We start from the raw sequence: 27,459 nt of genomic DNA, 5'->3' as shown, positions 1-27,459 counted from the left end.
TGCAGCTCTGAGGTCACCGGCTGAGGATGGGAAACCACGTGGGAAAGAGAGAGTCGAGTGCGGAGAAAGCCAGTAAGGTAAGACACTGATCCCACGTCCTCGTCCCCAAAACAGCAGTGGGTGACTCCCCTGAGGTGGCCAGCCCCGAGGTGGCCTCGTCACTGTCACCAGTCACAGTTGTCAGTGTATTCAGGACGAGTGTGTGTGGTCGGTGGGTCCTGCCCTTGGAGGGAAATAGAGGAAGGAAGGAAGAGAGGGATGGAGGCAAGGAGAGAAGGAGGGGAGAGGAAAGGCGAGACAGAGAAGGGAGGAGGAGGCCCAGAGGGAGGCCCTCCCTGCCCAAGGCCTTAGTCCGAGGTTCCCAAAGGAGAGATTACGCATTCCCTGCTCTCACACAAACACACTCTGTGTTTTCAGATGTCTTATTTTTTAGTAGTATTCCCAGATTTCCTGCTGTCGAACCAGCTGCTATTTCAAAGAAGCCTGAGAATCTAGACCAATCTGAGAACCGTGAGACGGGTCAGATTTTTCTGTGCTCAAACCCCAATTCAGCATATTGGCCTCCAGAGCTCAGCCTCCCTTTTCTCTCTCCCTGGAGCTGAGCTCTGGCCCTCGCTCTGGCCAGCGGCAGGAGGCCCCTAGCCCTAGGCTGGAGACCTTGTTCTGAACCCCCCGGCGGTCCAGTGATGGGAAACAGCGGAGCCGTCTCCCGAGGCCCTGCCTTCTGATTCCACCACCTGGTGGCTGGGGGAAGCCCAGGGCCCTCTGTCCAGGTTACCCACTGTACCCCTCTGGTTCCCTCCTGGGGTTGCGCCCAGCCTCCACACTTGTGTGTCTCCCAGGGAGCTGTCCAGCCCCCGAGACCCAGATGGCAGATGCCCACTGGGGGTTTCCAAAACCAAGGCGCCAGGTTCCTCCCTCTGCTGGCCCTGCACTTGTGCCAGCTGGGCTTTCCTCCAGAGCCAAGGGCCTGTCCCTCCTACCTTAGAACTCCGAGTGGGCCTTAGCTCACAGACTGCCTGGCCCCTGGCCCCTCCATAAGCATGTGCGGTGTCATCTCCCCCCACGCACCCCTCTCCACCTGTGCGGTGCCATCTCCCTCTGTGCCCTTCCCTTTCATAGAACATTTGGGAGTACAGATAAGCAAACAGAAAAATGCAGATTCAAAACCATCCCAACCCTTCCAGCTACTCAGACTTGACCTTGAACTCTGGCACAGTGTCTGCCAGCTTCCCCCTCAGGTACACCTCAGCCCTCTTTGATCAGGATGCTCAGCACCGCCTTGATCCCAGGAATGTCTCTGAGTCAGGGCTCTTGCAGTTTCCTTCTGAGTTGCATAAGACACATGACATTCACATGGACCACAGATGGCCAGCGGGTCCTCATTGCCTCACTTCCTGTCCACTTGAGAATCAGTCCAGATGGTGAGTAAGCCTGCCTGGCATTGCGTGGTGAACCTTTAATCTACGCTCAGTTGCAGGGCATGGGAAATGGTTCCGTTTCGTGGGCACTGTCTGTATTCTGCATAAAACCAGGCATGCAGCAAGACAAGACCCAGGGCAGTGCTTGGAGCTCGAAGGCTGAGCCTGGCCCACCCCGCCCCACCCACACAGCCGCACTTCCGAAATACCCAGGGAACTGAGCTGAGCTGATTATGGCCTTGACACCCTTCCACGTGGTCTGCGGTAGCCTTTTATTGATGAACTCTGCAGTGTGCGTCCTTCCCTGGTTTGCTTGGGCTCGATTTCTATATAAGCCAAATGGGTGATTTCCCGGGCGTGGCTTTCAGAACATCCATGTGAAGCAAGTGAGTGAGTGCCTAATGCTCTGTTTATACCCCACCTTACTTAAAGTCAAGACAGTGCCATCGCGTGTCTTGCCTAAATGATTTATAAATACGAAGATTCCGATGGGTGACTCACCATTTAACGCATGCTTAAAGCGCACTATGGATACTTTCCTTGTATAATTAACAGTAATATCGAATGCTAATGGGTTTAGTTACCATGAAGGACCTGGTTTATGTTGAGACTCTGCACAAGAAGGATCTAGTCTCACCAAAAGCGAAAGTAGGAAGACAGCTTTGATCAGAGTGCCAGACTGTTCCCATCGCGTGGTGTGGTAGGTCTCAGAATGACTGGCCTGATCTCCTGATTCTGAACCCCCTCTCTGTGGCTTGCAGTCTCTTTCCTGTTGCTGACACTGTAAAGCACCTCACAGCAGCCTCCTTCCTGTGCTGCGGCAGGGTGTCAGGCCCTTGCACCCCCGTCTCAGGCTGTGGCACCGGGCACAGAAACTGATCCACCTGCTCCCTGGTGCACTTCTCTTCAGCCTTCTTTATATTCCGGCCCTTGGCATGACAGTCTTCATTTCACCTGGGGTGGAGTCAGAGCTGGGTGGTCTTGCTCATGGCAGCAGTAGAAGGGGCTTGAAGCCAGGCAGCAGCTGTAGGTGGGGTCGTGAGAAGAAGAAAGCTGGTAACACCACCTGCTAACAGCTAGAGGGAAAGTCAGCAAAAACACTGACATCAGTTTGGTTTTTTTAAAATATATTTTTAGTTGTAGGTGCACACAATTCCTTTATTTTTATGTGGTGCTTAGGATCGAACCCAGTGCCTCACGTGTGCTAGGCGAGCGCTCTACCTCTGAGCCACAACCCCAGCCCCCCCCCACATCAGTTTTAATATTATTTTTTTAGCCTGATAAACCTCAGCCTATCACTCAGCTTAGAATCCACGTGAACTGACTGATGGAGGGCGTGCCGTTTTGTTCTGTCCTGCTTTGTTTTGCTCTAGGTCCTCACACCCTTGGTGCTCTCACGTAGGTTGCAGCAGGGCCTGGGCACATTCCAGGCACCCAGTGGCTGGCCCGGCAGGTGGGAGGCACAGCCCCAAAGCAGCACACCCCGGTCCCCTAGGGTCCCAGCCCCCTGGTGTCTGTGTCCCGGCCCACAGTACCATTTGTGAGTCACACCACGCCTGATAAGTAAGCACATCCTCAAGTCAGAAGAAGAGATCGTAAATCATCAATATTGTGCATCACGAGATGCTTACAGTTCTGATTTCTCTGTCTCTTGTCAAATGAAGTGAGCTAGGACTGATAAAGAGGCGGAGGGTCAGGGAGGATGGGCCATTGGTGGCCAACTGTGTGTCCCCTGATCAGGACAGGGTACTGTAACCCTGAATCAACCCGCAGTGCAGAGGAGCCAGGACCAGCCTGCAGATGTGCCCAGACCAGGCGCTGCTGTGAGGACCGCAGTGATGTCGGCCAGCACACCCCTCTAGGGCCGCACACTGCCCTCCCTGCATCCCTCCTAGTCTCCCAGGTCAGCATTTCAGGCAGGTCTTAAAGCAGGTGCCCGAGTGGAGCCCAGCGTCTCAGTATCCACCAAGTCGTCCTGCCCTCGGAGGTTTCTGTCCTCGAGTGGGCTGTGTTCCTTCTAAGTCCAGATGCCCACCAGTGGTGGGACTGAAAGAAATGCCTTGGGTCTTTTCATGCCGGCCTGTGCTCCTGCGTCCACGTGCTTTAGAAAGCGTGTTGAGAGCCCCTCCGTGTGGGACACTGCTGGACGCTCATGAGAGTCCAGCCTGCTCCGAGCACTTAGGGGAGCTTGGCCAAGCTCCTGACTCCAAGCACCGGAGGTAAGGCCCTGCGAGCAGCTGTGCTGCGTGGGTCCCACCCTTGGGCAGCTCCAGGCACAGCAGGCCATACGCGCGGTTGTCGTTACTCATTTCCTAATTTCCTTCTGATTTAAAAGAAAAAGCAGCCTGGGTCCATCCTCAGTTTAGCTCACTACTGAGTTGGAGGGGCCAAGAAAACTAAGCAGCTGTGTTCACAGGTGCGATGGGTGGCACTAGGGTGCCACGGGACCCAAGGCCAGGCCCACTGGGCAAGCCGCGAGGAGTGCTCGGACCCGGGAGGAGGACCCAGCCCCCTGCCCCGTTTCCTTAGGGCTGAGACAAACCCAGGTAGTGTTAAGAATAGGGAAGGTGAGACTCTGGCACCCACTGTAAAGGCCCCTCCTGAAAAGTCTCTCCCACTTTCAAGGTCATGGGAGGCTGTGGGTCCTGAGCATCCCACAGCTCTGCCTGTGCCAGCTTCCCTCGGAGACCAGGTCTGACTCCATCAGACATGGCCACACTCCCCAGAATGACTGCTGGGCACAGCCGTTCCAGCTGTCACCCAGGGAGTGGCTGGCGGCTTGTTGACTGCCCACTGGGGCTCGGGGGGGCGGGGGGGGGGGCAGAGCGTCCTGAGGCCCGCTGCCTCCCTCTCCTGGGGAGCCTGGACTCACTCTTTACCAGTGTCTCCCTAGTAGCCTCCTGAGGAAGGGAGTTGGTGGCCGTGTTCTGCTGGGCCGAGGACAAGGACTCCACAACCCGCTGCTGTGGAGAGGAATGAGGAAGCCTGGGAGAGAGGGGAGGGAGAGAGGCTCCCGAGCAGAGAGCCGACCAAGGCAGGAGGAGCGGCCCAGGGCATCTCGCCCACCAGGGAAGAGCCCAGGCTAGGCAGGTCCAACCTCGGCCCTTGGAGGCCACCCCAACCCACTTGGGCTCCAGGTCCTGCTGCAGCTGGCCCAGGGAATCCCACCAGAGTCTCTCGGTGGGGGTCAGTGGAAGGTTCTGGAATGGGCCTGGTCTCTGGGGGTCTCTGTACCCTCCTATCTCTCATCCTCCTCTGCCCACCTGTTTGCAGAGTCCTCCAACTGTTAGCGTGGGAAACCCTTTGCTTGGTTTTCTAGGTCAGGGAGTGACCACAGGGAGGGTGGTACACCTGGTTCTTCCCGCGGGGAACTCCTGAGGCGCTAGCTAGTGGGAAAGGTTCCGGAGCCGTGCAGGGCAAAGAACCCGTGGTCTATCTCCACAAACCCCACATCGTCCAGAGTGGGCGGGGCCGAGTGCTGCACTATTAAACACTTAAACCTAATGACTCATCAGAACTCTGAACACCCGCTCTTCCTGTGTGTGGTAGCCCGGGAGGGTTCCTCTTTGCTGTTGCTGGTGGCGATCTCTGGCTCAGAAGGTTCTCTAAAAATGTCTGGCCATGTTTCTGGATATTTCTGTGTAATCATCGTAAAAAAAAAAAAAAAAAAAAAAAAAAGGATGTCCTGAAAGAAACTCAGCNAAAAAAAAAAAAAAAAAAAAAAAAAAGATACTGCATTGAAAAACAGGATCTGAGAACTTGCAAAAGTGAAATTCCTGTCTAAAGTTGGTAGAGAGGAGTGACACAGTCTGCTCGGTGTCTCAGGTTTGGCTGTTCCTGAGCGTGTGCTGGTTGGAGCTGTGCACCAGAGGCAAGCCGCGGCACACAGGTGCCCAGGAGGTGCTCTCGGCCCCCCACAGCCGACCACACCCCAGCAAGTCTGTTGACATATTCAGTCACCATGAAAGCCCTGAACTCGCTCTCAGCGAGACTGAGGTATTAAAAGGACTTTCTGAGAACTGAGACATTTAGTTGGCTCCAACACACAAGGCACTGCTGCAACTCGGCTCCTCCAGCAGCACGAACACCGTCTTTCACTGGGCCAGAGAAAACGTCTCCCTCAAAGCCACCGAGGGGAGGCCCGGTGCTGCTCCCTGTGGCCTTCCTGTGAACGCTGCAGCCTCTCCTCGCCAGCCTGGGTGTCTGGGCCCTTCAGCTTGGGTGCAGCTTCCGTCCTGCCTCCTCAGGCAGGGGAAGGGGCTGGGCTCGTGCTTGCTTGGCTCACTGCAGTTGGTGCGGTCATCTGTCCTTTGAAAACCAAATGCTGGGGGGCGGCAGCCCCGGCCTGCTGTGCCAAGGACATGTGTGTTAACGGTGAACACTGACCAGCAGAGCTTTCCCTGGAGTGCGCTGCACGCGCCCCACCCAGGCAGGCAGGTGACCAGGAGAACAGCAATGCCTGCGGCCACAGCATAAAGAGGGAGGAGCTTGTCCACCCTCCCACCTGGGAGGACAGCAGAATGGCACTGACATGAAGCCCTCCAGAAGGCCACGCCCGTGTGGCCCCCCACCTTGCTTGGCCCAGAGGGGTGGGTCACTATGCCCTCTCCCAGAGTGGAGCCAGGGCACATGAATCCCCTCTGTTCCAGGGGTCAGGCGCGGGCCCAGTGGCAGCGGTATGGCTGGCGGCCCTTGAGCACGAGGACGTGTGGTCCTGCCCCTCTTGTCTGGCCGCTGTGTTGGCAGTGCTGACGTCCATCAGTGTGGAGCTTGCTTCTCGGGCAACACACGTGCGTTTTTGAGAACTCCGGTAATCTTAAGTTAGTTGAATGTTTGTTGAAGAGCTTAGGAGACAGAAAGGACAGGCAACAGATGCTTGGCAACTAGTGTGACACAGGCACATGGAAACGCCTGCTCGTGTCAGGAGGATTCTTAGGTTGTGGGCAGACCGCACTGCACCTTGTCCTGAGCCAGCGGCATCAGTGACATAGGGGAACACGTCTGGGTCTGTCCTCAGTCTCGGAATTTATGCTGAATTCACAAGTGACAATTCACTGAACACTCGTGGGTCACCTGGTGGTCATAAGCCACATCACAGGTTCTTTTATTCCAATCTTAATTTCTAACATTTTTATAAGTCACACACCACTCTTCACACAAATACACGTGTGTGTGCACACGCATGCACACACGTGTGTTATAGAAAGGCTTAGAAGGGCCAAGGCAGCCACAGAGTCCAGGAGGCTGAACTAGAGCAAAGGCAGAAGCCAATGTGGATGCAGAGTCCCTGCAGGTGGTCAGATAACAACAGGAACCAGCCAAGGAACTTGTTCAGAGGCAGAGCAGTCACAGGGCAGGAACTCATTCTAGGCCAAGGTCCTGATGACAGATTCACAGGGTCAGCTTGGAGTGGGACTGGCTTGGTCATCACGAGCAGGAAAAATCCCACTCTGCTAAGGCTGCAGGACAGAAATGCATAGGTTCAAGGCTATGGTGATTTTCCTGGGCAAGACTTGTGATGAGGTGATGGGGTCAGGGTGCTGCTGTGTCCCGTCTCGAGTGCCACTCCTTTTATGGGCCTTGAATGAGGAGTTCTCATCTGATGCGGTTGAAAACTCCCATATCTGGTGTTGCTGATATGATTAGGGATGTCCAAGAGTCCAGGTGCTCCTTGATAGGGCGTGATAAGTTGGCACGTGTAGCTTATTCATCAATTTGTGCCCTATGGTAGCAGATGGCAGTGTTTACTTGTACAAAAAAGGTGTGGTCACTACACACCATGGAGTCACCTCAGCACTTAAACTGAAAATGGAACAGCTCATGGCACACTACTGCTTGGAAGAATGGAGTAGGAAAGGTTTAGGCACAGTCTGAGAGCTGCTGTTCTGCACACCATGGAGTCACTAGGGCAGGCACAGCCTGAGGACTGCTGTTCTACACACCATGGAGTCACTAGGGCAGCTCCACTGCTGCTGAGGCCCACAAGGATGGGAAGTCCAATCTGGGCTGCCCAGTGGGTAGCCATTAAACCCAGGTGGCTCAGCAGAGGAATTTGCCTGCCACGGCTGAATGGCTGAGTTTTAATGTCATTTACTTTTAAACAGCTTAGATGTGAATACCCATGTATGCGGGCGGCCCTGTGGGACAGCACGGCCCCATTGGGTGCTGGACACTTACCCTCAGTTCTCTCGCAGCCTGCCGGGTTGATATTAGCCCCATTCACTCATGGAGTCTTACAGTTTTGTGCAGAAGAGAATATTGTGTCCAGAAGGCAAAATCCTGACAAGCAAACACACACATGTCAGACCTAAGAAGGCAGCTCCTGCGCCTGCCCCAACCGGGAAGCGTGTCACCGCAGCACAGTGTGCACGCCACACACGTGCTCCAGCAGCCACGAGGACAGCTTCTGGGTCCCAGCACTCTCACAGCCCACCCTGCCGATTTGCTCAGTACTCCCTCTAGAACTGCACTGAGCTCCACCCAAGGGGGTGAGGGGTAGGGAAAGATGTCCTTTCAAAGGGCCGTTTGAGAACCTGAGGAATCTGCACCCAGTTATAGCTGTGGAAAGCTCCAGAGGGATGGCGTCTGATTGACAGGGGGTGAGAGACTGGAGCTCTCGCGGGGTCTGAAGGAAGAGCAGCGCGAGGCACCCGTGCCAGGCCGGTTGCAGTGCGATGTCCAGAGAGCAGTCTCCGACCTGGGGTGAGTCGCTGCCCCACAGAGGGATGCCGTGCTCTGTGTGATGCCTGCTCCGTTCTACTGCAGCCGTCCAAAGCCGGCTCTCTGGCCACGTGCTGTCGGAGAGCACCCAGAGAAAGTGTCATCACAGCTTCACATGCAAGAGTGGCCACAGGCCCCCTCTGGACTTTAGGCCAGCCAGCAGGTGTTTGGTCTATCTGATAATCTGGGACCACGGAGACCTTGTAAACCGAGGATGGCAGGGTCCCTTGGGGACATAAAATGTGATGAGCACAAAAGGCCAGGTCTTGGCAGCCCTGTTAATTGTGACACCAGCTGTGTGGGAAGGCGGCCTCAGGCCACATAAAGCCAAGTTCAGTCCACACACCGGCCCAGTGTGCGCAGGTGCCCAGCTCCGCCGCCTGCCAGCTTCACCCCACTCCAATCCAGGGCCTGGCTCTGCATTGCTTCCAGTTGGCCCTTGTGGAGCCCTGACTGAGCCCCTTCCTGCTGGGTCCTGGGGCAGGGTGCTCAGGAGACCAGGCATGGACTTGCACATCTCAGGGTCAGGCTGGGGCTGGTCAGATCTCAAGTTAGGAGGGCTCTTGGAGCAGATCCCTGGATCACCTGCAGGGGTCAGGCCAGGGCCCCGAACACCCCAGAACACTCACATCCCATACTCTAGGGTTTGGGGGTTTGTTTTGTTCTGTTTTGTTCATGTTTAGAAGATGTACTTCAGTGTTTGAGTGACCCTGGCTTCAATTTCCAGCACACACACACAAAAAAAAAAAAAAAATTAAAAGGGGTTCTTTTCAGATCACTGTTGAAATACAAAATACTTAGTCGTTAGGGACAGTGGAACCCCCTGCCTTTCTGGCCAACTCCTCAACATATAAAAGAAAACCTGTCTTCTATATTTTATTTCTGAACATGTAATAGTGTGGGTTAAACCAAACAGCAGGAGCTTAAGTGTGATTTTTTTTGAAGTTATAATTCCCTTATTGCTCAAAATAAAAGTATTGTTTTGTGAACAACTCAGGGGAACCCATCTGATCTGCTTTTTTCCTGGATGTCTTAGTTGTCATGTGACCTGTTAGAATGAATGGAACACTCCATAAAGAGGTTTTTCAAAATGTTTTTATAACCTATCTTCTCATCCTGTCTTCTCATAACCGTATCTGACTTGATTTTATTATGAAAGAAGAGACAAACGAGAATCGTGGCCTGGACCACATAACTCTCCTGAATGTGCTCCTGCCGGGGATGCCGTGGCCAGAAGGCTGGTGAAACGTGCAATCACCTCTGATGGATCTTGATGACTGGCACCTCTCTGCACTCTGTGCATAAAATTCTCAATGCACATCCACAAGGCTGGGGGATCCGTTCTGCTACCAAATATGCAGAACCAAGTGCTAGCCCGTGTGCTTCTGTAGCCCTTGGAACAAGTTGAGCAGGTTTTGCTTGCTGCTCTGATGCGTCCCTCTGATCATGGGGACAGCAGATCTTTCTTGGAAGAAAGCTCTGCATAGAGAAGTGGTATCTCCCCTGCTGTGCTCCTTTAGCAAGGGGGCCCGAGGAGTGTGGCGCACTTGAAGTGCATGTGAGCCTCTCCACCTGTTAAATCTCATCCCATTGACACTCACAAGACCTGTTTTTACTTGAGAGGATTCATTTCCACCTTTCCAAAGTCCTGACTGTGGAAAAGAATCAGAAGATGAATAACAGTAAATACTAATGAGGGTCCACTTGCACCTGTGAGCTCACTGAACGTCCCACAGCCCTCTGGGACAGCTGCATGGAGCTGTTTCACAGTGGAAGAGGACACCAAAGAGGCCAAGGAGGGGCAGAGCTAAGCGTGCAATTCAGAGAAATCACGTCTGGGCTCTGACGTGTTGATGTTTCTCTTTTAGCAAAGACAGGCCTTGCTCCAAGCCTCTGACCTATCACCCTGAGTTACCTGCACTGCAGGAAGCAATTAAATAAAGATCACATGAAGCAGAGAGTAGAATGTTAGGAAAATTAAGCAGGGATGATTTTATGATCTAAACTAAAGGAAATGCATCCACTTTCAACCTAAGACAGGAGTTTCCTGTGCCTTGTTTCATTTTCAGTAATGTAGAATATTTTGAAATGAGTGAACGCCCTTCCATGAATTAGCTTTAAGTGTACTTAAAGTGTACTTTAAGTGTACTGCATTATCGAGCTCTTAAAGCGAAAGCACTGGGCCAAGCAGAATCGCTCCCTCTGCCCCGTGCCTCCTGGCTGACCATCCTCCTGTCCACATAGCCAGCCGAAATGCAGTAAGTGGCAAGGTGTCCGAGTTCCTAAAATAGGAGCCAGGGTCCAGTTGCATAACAGACCTTGATAAGCAGTTTCACTGCGACATTGGGTAATATTTATTTTGGTGTGGCTTCTAAAAATCAACCTTTGAATACAACCCTGAGCACATTTCTTTGCATTTGTTATTTGAAGATCACTACAATCTCAATCACCCTCTAGCGTGATCTCATGGAGAATGTGCCTTAAAACTAAGTAGCTAAATGGGCCACTTGCTGATCTGGGCTGTTTCCTGCAGGAAGAGGCTTCAGGGGCTGCCTGCAGTGTCCCCCACCCCCCGCCGCCGGCGATGCCATCTACCTTCCTGCAGACTCACCCTCTGTGGCTTTGTTTGGTCTGCAGTACCGGGGATGAGCCCAGGGTGCGCACAGGGTTAAGCGAGCACCCTAACCCTGAGCTGCACCCCCAGCCCTACACACGTCTTCTTAAGCAGCTTTACTGAGGTGGAATGCAAACGCCATACTCTTCGCCCCTTTAACATGTGTGATGCAGTGTTTTTAACATAGCCATAGATGTGTGCAGCTGTCTCAGGGCCGTGGTAGAAAGCAGTGTGCCTCATGAGGGCACCTGTGCCCTTCGGGGTCAGCTACCCCCACCCTGGCCCTCGGCCACCACCAACCCGTCTGGATCCCGTGAGACATCCCTGAGCGAGCATCTGGGCAGCTCCGCGGCTGCCTTCCTTCCCCAAGCATGGTGCTGTTGGGCTCCTCCACGTCGAGGTGTGTGTCAGAGCTTCGTGTCTCTTTCTGCTGCACAGCACGCCCTGTAGTAACATCCTGTGTTCTAACTGTCCGTCCTTCAGCTGGTGGACATTCGCGTCGTTTCTGCCCCTTGGCTGCTGTGGTCCTGTGCAGGGAGCTGGGTGCACTCCTGTCCTGGGGCATGTTCTGCTTCCTGGCGTGTGTACCTAGGAATAGACTCGCTGAGTCATGGGGCGACTGCGTGCTGCTCTGCGGAACTGTCAGCCTATTTTCCACAGTGGCTGCACCATCTGATGTGCCTGCCAGCACAGTCCCAGGGTTCCAGTTCACCACACCTCCACCCACCATCCTTGCTCTCAGCTTTCTTGATCCCAGCCACCCTGGGGGTGCAGTAGGAGCTCCTTGGGGTTTGATCTGCATCTCTCTTTTTTTTTATTATTGGTTGTTCAAAACATTACAAAGCTCTTGACATATCATCTTTCATGCATTAGATTCAAGTTGGTTATGAACTCCCAATTTTACCCCAAATACAGATTGCAGAATCACATCGGTTACACATCCACATTTTTACATAATGCCCTATTAGTAACTGTTGTATTCTGCTACCTTTTCTATCCTCAACTATCCCCCCTCCCCTCCCCTCCCATCTTCTCTCTCTACCCCATCCACTGTAATTCATTTCTCTCCTTGTTTATTTTCCCATTCCCCTCACAACCTCTTATATGTAATTTTGTATAACAATGAGGGTCTCCCTCCATTACCATGCAATTTCCCTTTTCTCTCCCTTTGCCTCCCACCTCATGTCTCTGTTTAATGTTAATCTTTTCTTCCTGCTCTTCCTCCCTGCTCTGTTCTTAGTTGCTCTCATTATATCAAAGAAGACATTTGGTATTTGTTTTTTAGGGATTGGCTAGCTTCACTAAGCATAATCTGCTCTAGTGCCATCCATTTCCCTGCAAATTCCATGATTTTGTCATTTTTTTAGTGCTGCGTAATGCTCCATGGTGTATAAATGCCACATTTTTTATCCATTCATCTATTGAAGGGCATCTGGGTTGGTTCCACAGTCTAGCGATTGTGAATTGTGCTGCTATGAACATCGATGTAGCAGTGTCCCTGTAGTACGCTCTTTTAAGGTCTTCAGGGAATAGTCCGAGAAGGGCAATAGCTGGGTCAAATGGTGGCTCCATTCCCAGATTTCCCAGAAATCTCCATACTGCTTTCCAAATTGGCCGCACCAGTTTGCATTCCCACCAGCAATGTACAAGTGTACCCTTTTCCCCACATCCTCGCCAGCACTTGTTGTTGTTTGACTTCATAATGGCTGCCAATCTTACTGGAGTGAGATCTGCATCTCCTTGATGGATGGAGACCTTGAGCCTCCTGTCATGTGCTTATTGGCATTTGTATGTCTTCTCTGAGAAAATGTCTCTTCACGTTCTTGGCTCATCTTTTTAAATTGGGTTTCTTGTTGTTGTTGAGTTGGAGGGCTCTTTACATACTGTGGGCACTTGACCTTGTCAGACTTGCGATTCTACGTGTTCCCTCCTGCTCTGAGTGGTCTTTTTGCTCTCTTGGTTCTATTTGGAGAAAGTTTTAATCCTGAGGAGGTTCTGCTTATGCATGACCTGGTGTTGCTCATGCTTTCGGGGTCCTATCTAAGGACCTTGCTAGTGGCCTTGTTTTTCTGGTAGAGGAGCTTCTCACCTTTGGTCAGTCTCGGACTCTTGTCCTGTTGCCCCTGCTATCGATTTCTTTAAGAAGTGCCGCTGTTTTAAGTGCCTTTGTGAACAACTTACCTCCTCCAAGTCCTAGGAAGCAGACTGGCCTGGCCTCCTCCAGCACTGCTCCTGGCCGACCAGTGGCTCCCAACCAGGGCTGTTTGCCTCGCAGGGAGAGGTTCTGGTCATCTCAGCTGCAGGCTCCTCTAGCCGTTGGTGAGATGGAGGCCGGAGCGGCTGCTGAGCCTCGACGCCCACCAGGGACTTGCCCTCCACCGGCCTCCGTGCTACGGGAGGCCTGGCTCTTGGTGGTCAGCCCCACCTGTCCTGCCGCTGCACAGGGGGCAGGGGCTGGGAGATGGAATGTGCTTCTGGTGTTCATTTTCCTTTGTAGACTTCGCTTTGACCCTAAAAGCTGTCAGCATCTTGCTGGTGTCTTGTTACTTATCCAGACCCAGCCTGGAGCAAAAACAAGACCGTGGGCTTTCTTTCTTTTTTTTTCCCCCCTGAAGGAACAAAAATGCGGAGTGATGGATGTGAACCTGTAGCACTGTTGGTGCCCTGTGCTGAGGCTTCAGTACCGTAGGGTTCCAGCCTGAGGTTAGCACAGACGTGACTGTCCAACATGGCGGGAGGCTCTCCACCCACAGGAACACCAGCAGGCGAGGCTGGGCGCTGCCTGTGAGCCTGCCCAGTGGGCCCTGCAGAGAGCAGAGGTGGCTTCTCCGCCCGCTGCAGAGCAGCTGAGGTCCTGGAGAGTCTGGAAGAGAGCCTCGATCTCTGCCCAGCCGGCCGCCCAGCCTCAATGTGCTCCAGGTGCAAGGAGTGATTTGCTTCTGAAAAAGAGGACTGCAGAGGGAGGATTCTCACTCAGAGCTCACAGCTCCCTGGAATACAATGTGTTCCCGGAGGTGAAGACTGACCTGCTCAGCTTCCTGGCCCACCCTGAGCCGTTTCACCATGGATGTGGACGCAGGCCTGGACCCCACTGCCCCACCCAGGTGGCCGGCCACCTACCCAGGCAGTGCCATCCGCCCATCAGAGCAGCAGCTCTGTATCCCTTCAAGCTTGGGGCCCTGGGGGTGGCTGTGCTCTGGTGACATCTCTTCTCAGCTAAAGAGCCTTAGGCCTTTAACCCTCATCCAGAGGCCAGTGTCCCCAGAATCACTCTGAGACTGTCTTCTTTGGCCCCCTCTGAAGCCTGTGGCTGGGGGCAGGGATGGTGGCTCTTCACCCCAGGAGTTTCCAGGCCTCCTCTGGGCTGGTGTGTAAGGAACAGCAAGCCACCTCTGCTCACCTGGGACAGAGCCGCCGGGGACCCACCCACACCTGCTGGCTCCGTCACCATCTTGTGCTGCTGTCTCACCCCCAGGGGGGCCAGGCACCAAGGGCAGGGGGGCAGTGTGTGTGATGGCTGGAGCCACCCCATCCACCTGCAGCCCCACCAGCCACATCACTACCCCCAGGGAGCAGGGTTCCAGCACTGGGCGCGGGGGACAGAGACCTCCTATCAGAGGCTCCTGTGAGTGAGTTCTCAGCCTGCCCATAGAGGAGCCTGCCGGCCCACCCTGGATCTGCAGAGGAGGAGGGGAGCCTTGCAGGCTCTATCACTGAGCCTTCTCCTGTTTGTTTCCTCCTCAAGACTCTTTTTAAAGACCCACAATTTGTTGTATCCAGAGTGGTGCTGCCTAAACTCGGCCCAGCAGCTGGTCACCGTCCATGAAAACCTTGGTCTGTGACTCCCATGTGGTTCCCTGGCCTTTGAGCGACTTGGCTGTTATTTTGGGTCTCAGGTACTGGACCCCCTGAAACTCGGACACCGAGGGGCATTCTGCCCTGGCTGCAGACCTGGAGTCTGGGTCCCCCTGGGAGCTGATTTCTGGGAGCTCAGGGGGCTCTAAGATTCTCAGAATCCACTCCTGCACATATGTTCTTCCACAGCTGCTTGTGGTGGCGATGATTCAGAGTGTGACATACACTTTATTAATGTCACTTAAGGACAAATTTTAACATCTTTCTTCTCCTGAGAAGTGAATCAGAACTTTGGTGATGAATTTTTCACAGTATGACCACAAGGTGTTGTTCCTCTCCCAGGTCCTTTCTGGTTAGTTTTGAGAATTTTCTACAGAAATATCTTTGGTGTCATTCCTACAAAAATTCTACCTCCAGCCGGGTGCGGTGGTACACGCCTATATTCCCCATGGTTCAGGAGGCTGAGATGGGAGGATCACGAGTTCAAAGCCAGCCTCAGCAATGGCAAGACACTAAGCAACTCAGTGAGACCCTGTCTCTAAATAAAATAAATAAAACAGGACTGAGGATGTAGCTCAGTGGTTGAGTGCCCCTGAGTTCAATTCCGGGTACCAAAATTTTTAAATATGTGCATGGGTGTCTTGTGTGTGAATACATGTGTGTACCCATGTGCATGTGAATACATGTGTACATATGTGTGTGAGCATCTGTGCTGTGTGCATAAATAGCTCTGCTACATAGAAAATCTCAAGCAGCGGGTGGAGTACCACCAGGGCATGGATGCCCAGGGTTTAGAAGATGGTCCTGTTACAAAGGGGTGCCAGGCTGAGCAGGCCTCCTGCACCCACCAGAGTCCTTGCACAGGGTCGTGGCTGGCGCCTGGGTGGTACATCTGGCTCAGTATTTTCCTTTGCTGCCCCCACTCGGTCCTGATGGAGGAAAGTGCATGACATTCCCGGAGGCTGGAGGAGGCCAGTCTGTGAGTCCATCTGAATCAGGCATAGGGTTCATGCTGACCTCCTGGGAAGCTGCCCCTTGAAAACTAGAGGTCAAGGCCGAGTGAAGTCTCTCCCCTGCTCTACTCACAGACAAATGAACCTGTTGTGGTTCTAGCAGATCCAGAGACTAGAAATTCCTTGGCACCAGAGCCAGCCTTTCTTCTCCCCACATCTTTCCGTGTTGGTGTCAGCGTCTCCAGTGTCTGCACTACTGTGGGGGCTGTGTTTCCTGTGGCTTCTGCAACAAACCTGCAGAGACACTGGCGACTTGGCGGGAGTTAGCCTCCACTGTGGGCAGGGCTGGTCTCCCCCAGCCTCTGCACCGCAGCAGCCCTCTGCCTGCACTACTGTGGCCACAACAGAACCCCCACCCCGCCGCGTGTCTGCATCCAAGTCTCCTTCTCACAAGGACAGTGACTGCTGGCTTAGGGCCCACTCTTATCCACTCTGACCCCCCTCTTAACTTGGGGGCCAGACAGCTGCAAAGAACCTATATCCAAATAAGGTCATGTTGCCAGATACCAGGGGTTAGGACATGCACATATCTTTCAAGGGACACAATTCAACCTATGGTGAGAGTGAAAGTTCATGGCTAACTGTGGAGTTGGAGGGAGTGTAGGGAGCATAGTGTCTTGGGCCACACTCTGCTCAGCCAAAATGGAAGAGCAACATATTGGGAAAGCCCCCAGCCAGATCCCAAAGCCCAGGAGTAAGGGAATTAATAGTAACTGAAAAACAAAAAAGGAAAGATCCGTTGCTCCGTTTGGTAGAACATATGACGTATGCACATGATGGTATGCTCGTGAGCTTGGGGCCTGGTTTGTCGGGTAGCATCTAAATAAGCGGTAGTGCAACGACTCTGTTCACCTTGGGCAGAATTGAGGTGGCTCACATAGGAAGTGCTCTCTGGGGAAGCAGGCCGTGGCGGGACTTGCACGTGTGTTTTGTCCTGGAGACAATGGAGCGCCCTGGCCCGTAGTCCATAGTGCCTCCGTGGTTAGGTGCCACAGGTTAGGTGCCACAGGCCAGGGCGCTCTGCAAATGAGCCTCCTGGTCTCCAGCAGGACGTGAGAGTCATCCAGGCCAGGCCTGAGCCCTCCCTCCTCTCCCAGCGTGCTCACTGCCATAGGTGAGCACAGCGAGTTCTCCCGTCTGAACAGGTCAGTCGTGTTGTGTTCCAGTCCAGCTACGGGCTCTGTGTGGGGTGGGCAGGGCCGGGGAGTTCCCGAGACGGGCAGTGTGCTGCCTTCGGGTGGTTTACCAGCACTGGCTTCAGACACAGCCCAACTGCACACAGGAGAACAGCAGACCAGGACGCCCGAGCCGCACTCTGCCCTCCAGCCCAAGTGCTGGCACCTGCCTCTGGGTGGCAGCTCTGTCCCCTGCTGGGCCACGGGGCAGGGTGGATGGAGTGCGTGTCCCTGCAGGAGCAGCTCCAAGTTGTGCCGGGTGCCACTTTCCAGGCCCCCTGGGGCCACTTGCTGCTCTCCTGGCCCACAGGGCGCAGCACACCGAGATCTCCCTGATCGGAGAGTAGAGCAGAGAAACCGGCCTTGAAAGAAGGAGCTGGGAAGAGCCGCCCGCTGCCAGGCGCCAGGTGCAGGGAGACACCCAACCAAATCCTTTCAGGATTCTCCTTAGAATCTCCATTTCACTTAGCAAACACACAGCAGCAGTTTCCATGGGCCAGGCATGTCCTACCCACCTTGAAACACTAACTTTTATCCTCATTACGACCTTGCTGAGCAGTATTCACACCTCCTTCCTTTCATTGATGAGAAGCCTGAAGCACAGAGTGGCTAGGAGACACACCCATGGTCACACAGCTGATACACAACCAGAGTGTGCACCCTGAGGTCTCACTCAAGGCGGTGCCTTCCCCCTCTCTAGAAGGGAAGAATGTATAGTCAAAGCCATGCACACCTCAGGGTCCTGGGCTAGAGGCTTCAGGAGATGAGAGGTTGGTCTGGAAAAGAGTAGAGCAAAGTAAGTGCAGAGGTCCGAGTGAGACCCGGGGAGCCTCTGCAGCTGGTGGGCGGCCACGTTGCTGCCCAGAGGTGCTGGGCGGGTCTGGAAAGGTTCACCTTGGCTCCCTTAGCTTCAGAAGCTGCCCTGCCCGTGGGCGCTGTGAGGAGGCACATGGGCCAGGCAGTGTCGGTGATGAGGGGCCGAGGGGCACCCAGGAGGCTGACCGGATCTTCCTGCGGCTGGAAGGTGGGAGCCGCGCAGCATGGCCAGGGGGCAGCCTGGGCAGGACATGCAGCACCCCATCCTCCTCCCAGGCAAAGGGCAGAGGTCAGGCAGCGGCCAGTGTGAGCCCTGAGGGGAAGACAGCAGGAGGGGCCTAGTCAGTGCAGCCCTGGGAGGCTCAGGCGGGCAGGCCCTGAAGGAGGGGTAGCACCTTCCCGGGAGGGAGGGGCGGCCCGTGACAGGCCTGAGCTCCTGCTCCTGTGCAGCACCACCCAAGAAAGTAGTTGAGCAAGTTGAGGCACAAACACAGGGAGCAGAGCCCTATCTGCCACCTACAGTGGTGTTGAAACCGTGCCCTGAACGTTCTACACTCCAGCAGACTCACCCTCCTGCTGCCTCAGGGTCCCAGACACAGCAGACAGGCGGCCCCTGGGGAGGCAGGGGGCGCGGCCCACCTCCCTGCAGGGGAAGCTCCGCGCCCCACAGGAACATGGTGCCCCTGGACCTAGCACTGTTTTCTCTCCCCAGAGAAGGAGCTGGCTTCTAGTTAGCCAGCGTCTAGATTCCAGGACTCAGTCCTGCCCCAGGATGTCACCTGCCCCATGGGCACCCTCCCCGGGGAAGGGATGAGGCCCAGCTGGTTCACTTTATCCAGGCTGGTACTCAGCTGCTCTTATACGAAGACAATCAGTGGCACCAAGAGAAACTCGTGCTCAGGCAGAGAATCTGGCAGAATTAAAGATCCTCTGCAGAACTTGAAGCAGGACTCCCTTTGCTGCTTGCAGGCAGATGTGAGAACACAATTATCAACTAAAAAGAACACGGAGGAACCCGCCCTGCGCTCCTCAGCTGAAGGATTCTGTTGTGCTCTCTTCCAGGACGGTGAAGCTCACAGAGGAGAGCCCAGGAAGAGAAGGCATCTTGGTGAGCTCGCCCAGGCGTCCTCAGAAGACAACGAGGTATTTGGTACGTACGTGGCCTGGGCAGGCTCCCAGGTGGCACTGGAGCACACGCACCTTCTCAGGGGCCACCCTGGGCCTGTTCCCCTTGGCACAGTCGTGGGCTGAGAAGGGGTACGGAGAGCGGGCCTCCCGATCTCCCAGTGACCACTGTGACCTGCGACCTCGTCCTGTCTAGGTTGCCTCTCTGGCCCTGTCATCACACAGACCCCGAGCCTCTGGGCTTCTCCTCTCTCTCTCATCCTCATGCGCGTGGGCGTTAGGAAGCCCAGGGGTGCCGTCTGAAACAGCTGCGGAGGACGGGAAGTGCCATCCTGGGGAGCTGCGGCCCACGGGCCCCCCGCAGTGACGCGGGCGGTTGGGAAACGGCCATGGCCGCGGTGCGTTCGTTTCCGTAGCGCCTCACTGGGCCCCAGTTGCCTGGACGTGTGGGTGTTCCTCTTTCCTGCTCCCCAGGAGTGAAGAGTGTGCTTTCATCTGCTGAGTGTCCAAGTGGTGGGATCCCTTCTTTCTTCCTGATGCCAAAGCCCGGTGACCTACCGCGGACCGCAGGGTGCCCGGGAGGCAGGAGGCTGACCTGGAGCGGGGCTCCTCCTGTCCCCACTTACTCCTGCGGGGAAGACACCAGGCGGCATCCATGTGCTTGGATCCCAGGGCTCCCAGGCCACCACGGGAAAGGGGAGCCAGTTGCTGGGGGTAAAGCAGCATCAGCCCATGGGGCAGACACTCAGGGCCCGTGCCTCCTGGCCGTGCCCTGCCTGGCCTCTGTTATTGCCAAGGTCTCTCTACTTTTCCCTCTTAGGCAGGTCAGTCGACCCCAGTTCTCTTGTTCCTGACTTTTTTCCAAGTCCCTTCTTTTCTGCACTTGTTCTTCTGAGAAAACACACATTGAGTGTGGCCTGTCATTGCCACCTTCCCCGTGTCTTCAGCCTCCGTGGAAACCGCGTCACCGAAAGGCCCTCAGAGGACGAGGAGTCTTCGCTTCGTGGAACCCTGCTGACCTCTGCTGCTGCTGCCGTGGTCACGGGAACTGTGGGGGGGCTTTCCTGAGCACACGCACTGCCCTTGGGGAGTGGGTTTCCATTGCAGAGTGGCAGAGGAGAGGGCAGAGACAGCAGCGTGGGTGCCCTGGCACCGTGGCCCACACTTCAGAATACACAGGGCCAGGCCCGGTCTCTGTTGGACGGAGACGCCAAGTGTTGGCCATGTTCAGAGTAAACCCACCCGAGACGTCGCAGAGCGAGTCTCCTCAGTGCCTCTTGACTCATGTTCCAGGTGCACAAGGAACTAGTGTACGCAGAAGAGACGTGTCCGAGACCTCGTGGGAGTGCGGAGGGCGAACGTCCACCCGGGTTCCTTGTAAAGCACACACATCTCTATCGTTAGCAGTGGCTTTAGGGTTAGGTGTAACTACAGCAGCCATCCTGTCGCCATCAACAGATAGGCCTGCACATGACATAAGTGTGTGTGTGCGCTGTTGTCACTTAAAAGGGCCCTGTGCAGACCCTCTTCTGGGACCCTGGAGACCCTGTGAGTCCTGACACTGTTTCATGGCAGCCCCCGGAGCCCTGCCAGCATCAGTGTGGACAGGTGCTGCCTGGGGTTGAGCGTGAGAGCCACAGAGACACTCAGCTCCTCGGTCTCTCCACACACGCAGGTCCGCGTGTACCTGAGAAGAAGCCAGCTCTGTTCCTGCTTACTGTGACACCAGGGCCTAGGACTGTGGAGAGCCCAGCTTGTCACACCCTACAGCCCTGGGCCATGGAGCCGCCTCCCTGACGCGCGTAGCTGGTGCTCGATTCCCTGTAGGCTCAGTGCAGGGGAGCCCAGGGGCCTGCAGCCTCAGATGTCCTCCGTTCCCCTGGCCATGAGCCAGTGGGTCTGGGGGCCTTGTTCACCCCAATGATCTGCTCAACACTCCCCAGTGGTGCCAACCAGAGGCTCTGAGCTGCTGGTCTTCTGCCTTTGAACTTGGTCATCTCCCATTCCTATGTCTTCACTGGAAGCCACAGGAACTCGTCTAAAGGTGCAGAGTGGCAAGAAAAACGAAGCTCGGATAGCTGCTAACCTGGGCTGTGTGATTAGAGAGTGTGAGCAGGATCTCCTCAGGCTGCGTGTGTGGTGCAGAGTGTGCTCCTGCTGAGAGCAGCAGCCACCCCTTCACACGGCCTCTCCGTGCCAGAGGGCTCACAAGTGGGGCAGGAAAGCAGGCCTCAGGGACGTCTGCAGGCCCGTGTGCCATCAGCAACCACGTCACAGTCTTCTCTAAGCTCTTGGTAAATTTTTTTCGTTTCATCAGAAAAATGGGGTCAGAGATAGGAAAAAGGAAGAAAAAGCCCCGATCCTTCAGCTAGCAGACCACTGCGGGGCAGCCCCCACCCCCTGCCCAAGACCTCTGGGAATGCCAAGAGGAAACGGATTCCCAGGTGTGAGGGTCCCCATCTGAGAGCTGGACTGGAGGACTGAAGGGAATCGGGCCAGGCTGCGTCCCCACAGGTGTGCTACGTGCAGCTCACCGGGGTGCTCAGAGTCGCAGTGCCCAACTGAAATGAGGCAGGCCCCTCTGCGTCTCCGCAAAGGAAGGGAGAGCTGACCACCGACCTAGCGCTGCACATTCAGGTCGTGGGGACTTCGTCTCCTGGTAAAAGTCCTGCTGAAGGTCACCTCAGAGCTGAGCAAATAGCAGCACGATTCAAATCCGCCTGTCGTTCTGCTCAGACAGCTCTGTTTGCCTCATTCCACAAGGAGGAAGGAAACGTCTCGGGCACAGTGACCTAGAGACCACATCTGTCCAAACTTTGGGGAACCAGGTTATTTTGCAGTGGGCCTTTTACGGAGCTGTGTGAGACCACACACCACACACCCGGCACACGCCGTCCTCGTCATTGAAGACCATGCGGACGGAAGGCAGCAGGGTCCCACCACCCCCTCAGGAGCTCTCCAATCACCCGCCCAGTCTCAGCTCTCCTCACACCCACAATGCAGAGGAGCCAACAACAGAGGGCGCCACTGCCCTTTAGAAGGGACCGGTTCCTCCCAGACGGGTCGGAAAGTCTTGAGCTGAAAGGCTGAGCGCTCCTGGCCTTGGTCACAGCAAGTTCAATGACCAGCGTCACAGGTCTGGAGGGCTCGTCCACGAGGCCTCACCTTTCCCTGCCGCGAGCAGCAGTTCACGTGGCTAAGCCAGGTGTCCCTACGACAGTCTGCTGAGAGCCTGGGAACCCTGTCCATTCTCAGCCCTGGAGACAGGGCTGGGTGTGATGCTGAGCAAGAGGAGCATCCGTCTCAGAATCCTGTTGGTCCCCCTGTGTCCCTCTGCATCTCCCAGAGCGTGGGTGAGCTTACACTAAGGAGACGCTCAAGCAAACAGTGAGGTGTTTCTGCGAGGGTGACACCCAGGTCAAGTTCAGAAGGACCACGACGACGTGTTGCAGCTGAACTCCACCTTGGCTGAGAGCTGCCCGCTGCCCCCCGGGAGGAGCAGGGCCTCCCCAGACAGGAGAGGCCTGCAGCTGCTGGGCTTGGCAGTTCACTTGTCTTTTTGTGTCTTGGCTTCTGCACTGTGAGAGGGGCTCCTGGGGGCTGCCTGTGAGCAGTGGGGGGTCGGTGCCTGCACAGAGGCAAGACGCGGGGCCCCGGGCGGCGTTCATGAACAGGAGCCACTCTTCTCACAGGGACAGTACGCGGGCTTTTTGAAGCATGCCGAGCTTGGTTTAACAAATTCTAAGATTTGTTTCCTGTTTAGAGTTTTATCAGAGGCAGAGTCACGTGGTACTCGGGGGCCTCACAGAGGTTTCGTAGCAAATGCAGAGATTCGTTGCGTAAGGCCCTTTACTGTGACAAACCTCAGTCAAGGCCAGCGATGCCGCACAGGTCTGAGCACTGAAAGGTGAGGTACGCTGACCACAGGCCTGGCTGGCCCAGGGGCAGGACCGCAGGTACGCAGGCCCTCTCCTGAGCCAGGCTGGCTGGGTGTCCCTGGCACAGAGGCCCAGGTCCCTGCTACAGGAAGGACCGGGAGGCCATGCCCAGTGCTCCTGGCCCTGGAGGGACCTCCCATACGGTCCCATGAGGGAGCAGCAGGTCCCAGGAGAAGGATGAGAGAGGGCTGGCTCCACCCAGGCCCCCTGTAAAGGGACCGCACCTCCATGTGCTTGCACCTGCCTTTGCCTGCACCAAACTGGTTTCCACCTGCACTTGAGTATTGTCACAGGGCTCTGTGAGGAGCAGGCCGGCCACTTGGCAGGATGCTGACATTTATGCAGCTTTCAGCCAGACTCCTGTCCCACTCATGAGTATTTCACGCGCCTGCGATGGGCTCAGTCACGTCTAGGGCTCACATCCCATCGTCACCGGCCCACAGAGTGTCCCGATGAGTGGCACCATTGACTGTTGAGTCGTGACTGTGGCGGCCTGGTGCTCATGTGCCTTGAGGTGACGTTAGTGCAGGTTCAGCAAGGGCTCCCCCTGGGTCTTGAGCACCTGGCAGGGCCCGTGCAGCATTCCGGGGCGGGGGGGGGGGGGGGTGCTTTCGGGACTGAGCCGAGAGGAGACTCAGCAGGATGTGGAGGGGCACGTGGGAAGCACACCATGTCGGGCGGCCGAAGGTGGGAAGGAGCCCCTTTCTGCAAAGCAGGTGGAGGAAGCCGTAACTTCCATTCATCTTCTTCAAGTGCTGGATCAGCGATCACCAAGACATGGAGTAGCAAGATGCATCCTAGCAGGTGACAAACCCTTCAAAAAGAGGCCCTGAGGCTTGGGGGAGGCCACAGGGAGAGAAGGAGGGACCTTTTCCAGGACAAGGCCAGGGCAGGGAAGGGTGGCCAAGGAGGGGGCTGACCTTCACAGCGCATCTGGGGTCATTGTTTTTTGGCAGGTTTGGCTTTCCAGTGAAAAAAGATTTTTAAAACTGAAAGAGCAGGCCTAGGGGGTTCCTCGTTCCACTCACCCTCTACCCCCTGGGTTTATCACATTCTTAAATTTGATTTCTTAACAAGGCCCTGAACCCAGGGTCTTGTGATGCGAGGCCAGGGCTCCACTGACTGAGCTGCGTCCCCAGCCCCAACGTGACTTCCTCGGCTCGTATAACACCCTTCTCCTTCCACAAGGAAGTGCCTCCAGGTGGCACCCGCGTCCCGCTCCACACTGGGCCCCTGGCTGCCCTGGGAGGCGGGTGTACTTGTCACTGGCCACGCACCGGGGTCCAGCCCTGAAGCTCCTCCAGACAATGGGTGCCCTCTTCTTCCTGGGCGTCTTTCCTCCTGACCACCCTCCCCCCCGTTTTTAAGAATGCCACCGTGTTTACGTACATCCTCATTTTAAAACTTAATTTAATTAAATCCAAAGTCAGTCCTTGGCAGAGTTTAGATTATCTGGTGATTAAAGGGCAATCCCCTGACGTGACTGTATCCCTGCTTCCTCTGGTGTTCTGGTCCTCTGTCCCACCCCTTCACTGGGGTGGTCAGTGTCCTGACTGTCCTGCCTGGCTCCTCTCAGTTCCCGCTGTTCTGCCGTGGGGCCGGGCTTGTCTCTCCCACCTTGGTCTTTCCACAGAGCTCTGGGGTCCCAGGGGTGTCCTGGTGAGGCTGTTCCGTCTAGGTGGCACCCAGAGGGAGCGAGCTGGAGGGTGCGCAGGAGTCGGCCCCCGGCCAGCTCTGCTGTGTCCAGGGGGAGAAGGTTTTTTTCTTTTGATTTTGATTTTGTCATTAAAAAATCAGACACTTGCACATGAAAGTTTAGGAGGGCACTTCTAACAGTGGCAACCTGGCGCAGTTGGCTCAGGACACTGCACTGGGCTGGTGTTTAGGGGACCAGGTCCCTGGTTCCCCATGCCAGTGCATTCTTCTCCCTCATCAGGGTTGTCAGGGTGACCTGCTTGAGTTTGTGACCTGGCCTCTAATCTTGTAAGGGATTAAAATGACTTTGGCGCCACTTACGGCTTCATACCAAGTTCACGCACCCTCTGGTCTCTTCAAGTGACAATGTTGCTTCTGCTCCTGAATCCAGCCTCGCCTCACCAGCAGGGCAGGCAGCTTACCCTGCTCCTCTGAGCACCCAGCAACCTGTGACCTGTGCCGTGGGCTGGACTTCACCCCTTGCGTCCACTGGCAAGCTGCACATGGTGGACGTGGCCCAGTCAGGCTATTGTCCAGAGTGTGTGCCATGGTCCTGCCGGCCTTCCTGTGAGTGTCCAGGGGGCAGAACCCGAGAGGAGCCACCTCCTGTCCTGCCCCAGCCTGCAGCACCAGGCATCTGTCCTGCCCCAACCTGCAGCACCAGCCATCCGTCCTGCCACCCCCTACAGGGGGACATCAAGCATGGAGAAGTGGGTGCCCTTCCCCATGGAGAGTCCTTGCAAAGCCTGGACGCCAGAGGTGGTGCTCTGGACACGTTTGCAAAATGCTATCTGCCTCAGTCAAATACTTTCCCTAAGAATTTTCAAGTGGCATTAAAAAAAAAAATCTTTGAACTTTTGTTTAAACTTTGTTTCTAAGGACTTTCCGTGAGAAATGTCTTTTTTTGGACCAGGGTACTGGGATTGAACTCAGGGGCACTCAACCACTGAGCCCTTTTTTGTATTTTATCTAGAGACAGGGTCTCACTGAGCTGCTTAGCGCCTCGCTTTTGCTGAAGCTGGTTTTGAACTCTCAATCCTCCTGCCTCAGCCTCCCAAGCTGCTAGGATTACAGGCGTGTGCCAACCTGCCTGGTGAGAAATCGTCTTTTTGACGTTTGGTTTACAAATTGTATTGTGTCTAACACATCCTGGCGCATGAACTCAGCTTCCAAACTAGAAATTCGCTGCCATTACCCACGTAAAATTCTTCTTCAACCCAGAAGTGTGCTGTTTTAGTCAGCTGCTGTGACCAATGGACCTGACAAGGACAATTTTAGAGGAGAAAAGGTTGATTTGGGGGCTCACGGTTCCAATGCCTCAGTCTGTAGACAGCTGGTGCTGTTCCTCGAGGCCCAGGCGAGGTGGCCGTCATGGTGGAGTGTGTGGTGGAGGAAGGTGTCTGGGAACGTGGCACAGAGAACACTCTGCTCAACAGGAACCAAGTGTGTACCCCGAGGTACCCTTCCAAGGACCTGCCTCTCCAGGCGCACCTGCCTGCCCACGTGACCGCCCAGCTAGCCCCTGTGGGGGAGTAATGGCTGGCCGGGGAGGCTCTCGGGACCGTCCTCTCACCTCTGGACTTTGTTGCAAAGTCTCACACGTGATCTTTCAGGGGCACCTGATGTGTAGGCCATGACAGGCCTTGAGTAGGAAGGGCCCTTCTGGCGGTGTGGACCTTCATTGCCGCCTCTCTGCAGGCCAACTAATGCCTGGTGTTCAGGGACTCCAGGGGCCACCCAGAGTTGCTCTCAGCCCCGCTGCCCTGGGTGTCCCCCTGACACCTCCTCATGCTCCTGCAGCACCCTCCTGCTGGGACGCTCTTCCCGACACCACCAGTGAGCTCCCACACGCCAGTCTTCACCCCGTGTCCCCCTCCCTGTGATGTATCCCACTGAGCAGTATGCGCGGTAGGACAGTGAGCGGGGCCTGCTCCAGGAGAACTCCTCAGTCCCAGAGGCGCCCTGTGGTCACCTCTGCTGTCACAGCCCCGTGAGGGTAGGGCACTTCTCCACCCACCCGGCATGACTCAGAGACCCCGGTGGCTCAGGGGGCAGAGCGGGGAGGGTCCAGGAAGAGGGGCAGAGGAAGGCACCTCTGCTGGGTGGCCTTCATCACTTCCCTCCAGGTCCACTGCTCAAAGCTATCATAGGGCCCTGGGGTGGGCGCACAGATACACAGAGGGTGGGCACTCGTAATGGAACAGGCGCCACTCTGGAGGACCAGGCACAGTGGTCTGTGTTACTCACTGACAAGCCCCAGCTCTAGAAGGGGGCCTGGCTCATGCAGAAACCTCCTCGACGCTGAGCTCATGAGTGAGTGGCCAAGGGCACCTTTTCCCTGCTGCCCACTCCTCACCTCTGTCTAACTCAGCCCCTGCAGACTGCAGCAGCACCCACAGAGCACCAAAGCCTGTTCCCAGCACCCTCCCTGTGAGATGCTCCGGCTCTGGCCGCAGCTGAGTATGCGATGTGCAGCAGCGTGTGGCGTGTACACGTGAGCACGGGCATGTGTGCACTGCAGGGATGCACACTTGCACACGTGTGTAAGTGCTGATGCGGTAGGAAATACGTCTCTGGCTCAGGGAGTGCTGGTATTCTGTGAAATCGGGAGTGTCCAAGGCCACTCGCATTCCAGCATTTACATTAAGATGGCTGCCCACAGAGTTTGCAGCTGCTGGCCAAGTTAGACCACGCTGTCACACGTACTTCTACGTCAGGTGAAACCACTACCAGTCCTGGGGAGAACACCCGACAGCGCTGTCCTCGCATGGCTGCCTGGGGCTGAGAGGAGCTGGGCTCTGCCAAGTCTGCAGCTCGCTCACCAGGCCACCCCAGGGCCGGGCAGGGGATCTGCTGTGGGATCTGCTCCTGGGCTCCGCACAGTGGGCCGCTTGGTGCCGACCTCCCTGGAGATGCGCAACACAGCATGATTCCTCCTGCTTCTGAGGCAGCCCGCTAGCCTGTCACCGCAGAGCAGCCCCTGCTAGCGTCTTTCAGGCCTCCTCCTAGCAGGACACTGGTGTCCCCCATTTTTAACTCTAGAGGAAGAGTTGTGCGATTGTGCCTAGGGTGGGCCCCCACATTCTC

At 55.6% G+C, this 27,459-nt stretch overlaps 1 protein-coding gene across 4 annotated transcripts in view; it reads left to right on the top strand.

Moving 5' to 3' along the window:
* Window positions 1–27,459, top strand: part of LOC107153995 (myelin basic protein) — a 79,982-nt gene continuing 52,523 nt past the window's right edge. For 2 of the 4 annotated variants that reach the window (XM_048806671.1, XM_015499589.2), the window contains exons 1-2: window positions 12–77; window positions 18,677–18,764. In XM_048806671.1, the coding sequence (XP_048662628.1) occupies window positions 27–77; window positions 18,677–18,764 (139 nt within the window). In that variant the 5' untranslated portion in view covers window positions 12–26. Of the gene's footprint in view, window positions 78–18,676; window positions 18,765–27,459 lie in introns of all 4 variants that reach the window. The other 2 variants (XM_015499590.2, XM_048806673.1) reach the window with 2 other exon arrangements.

This window comes from Marmota marmota, unplaced genomic scaffold (assembly GCF_001458135.2).
Source record: "Marmota marmota marmota unplaced genomic scaffold, marMar, whole genome shotgun sequence".
Taxonomy (NCBI): domain Eukaryota; kingdom Metazoa; phylum Chordata; class Mammalia; order Rodentia; family Sciuridae; genus Marmota; species Marmota marmota.
The sequence above is the reverse complement of the archived record's forward strand: the minus strand, read 5'-3'. Positions and strand labels throughout refer to the sequence as shown.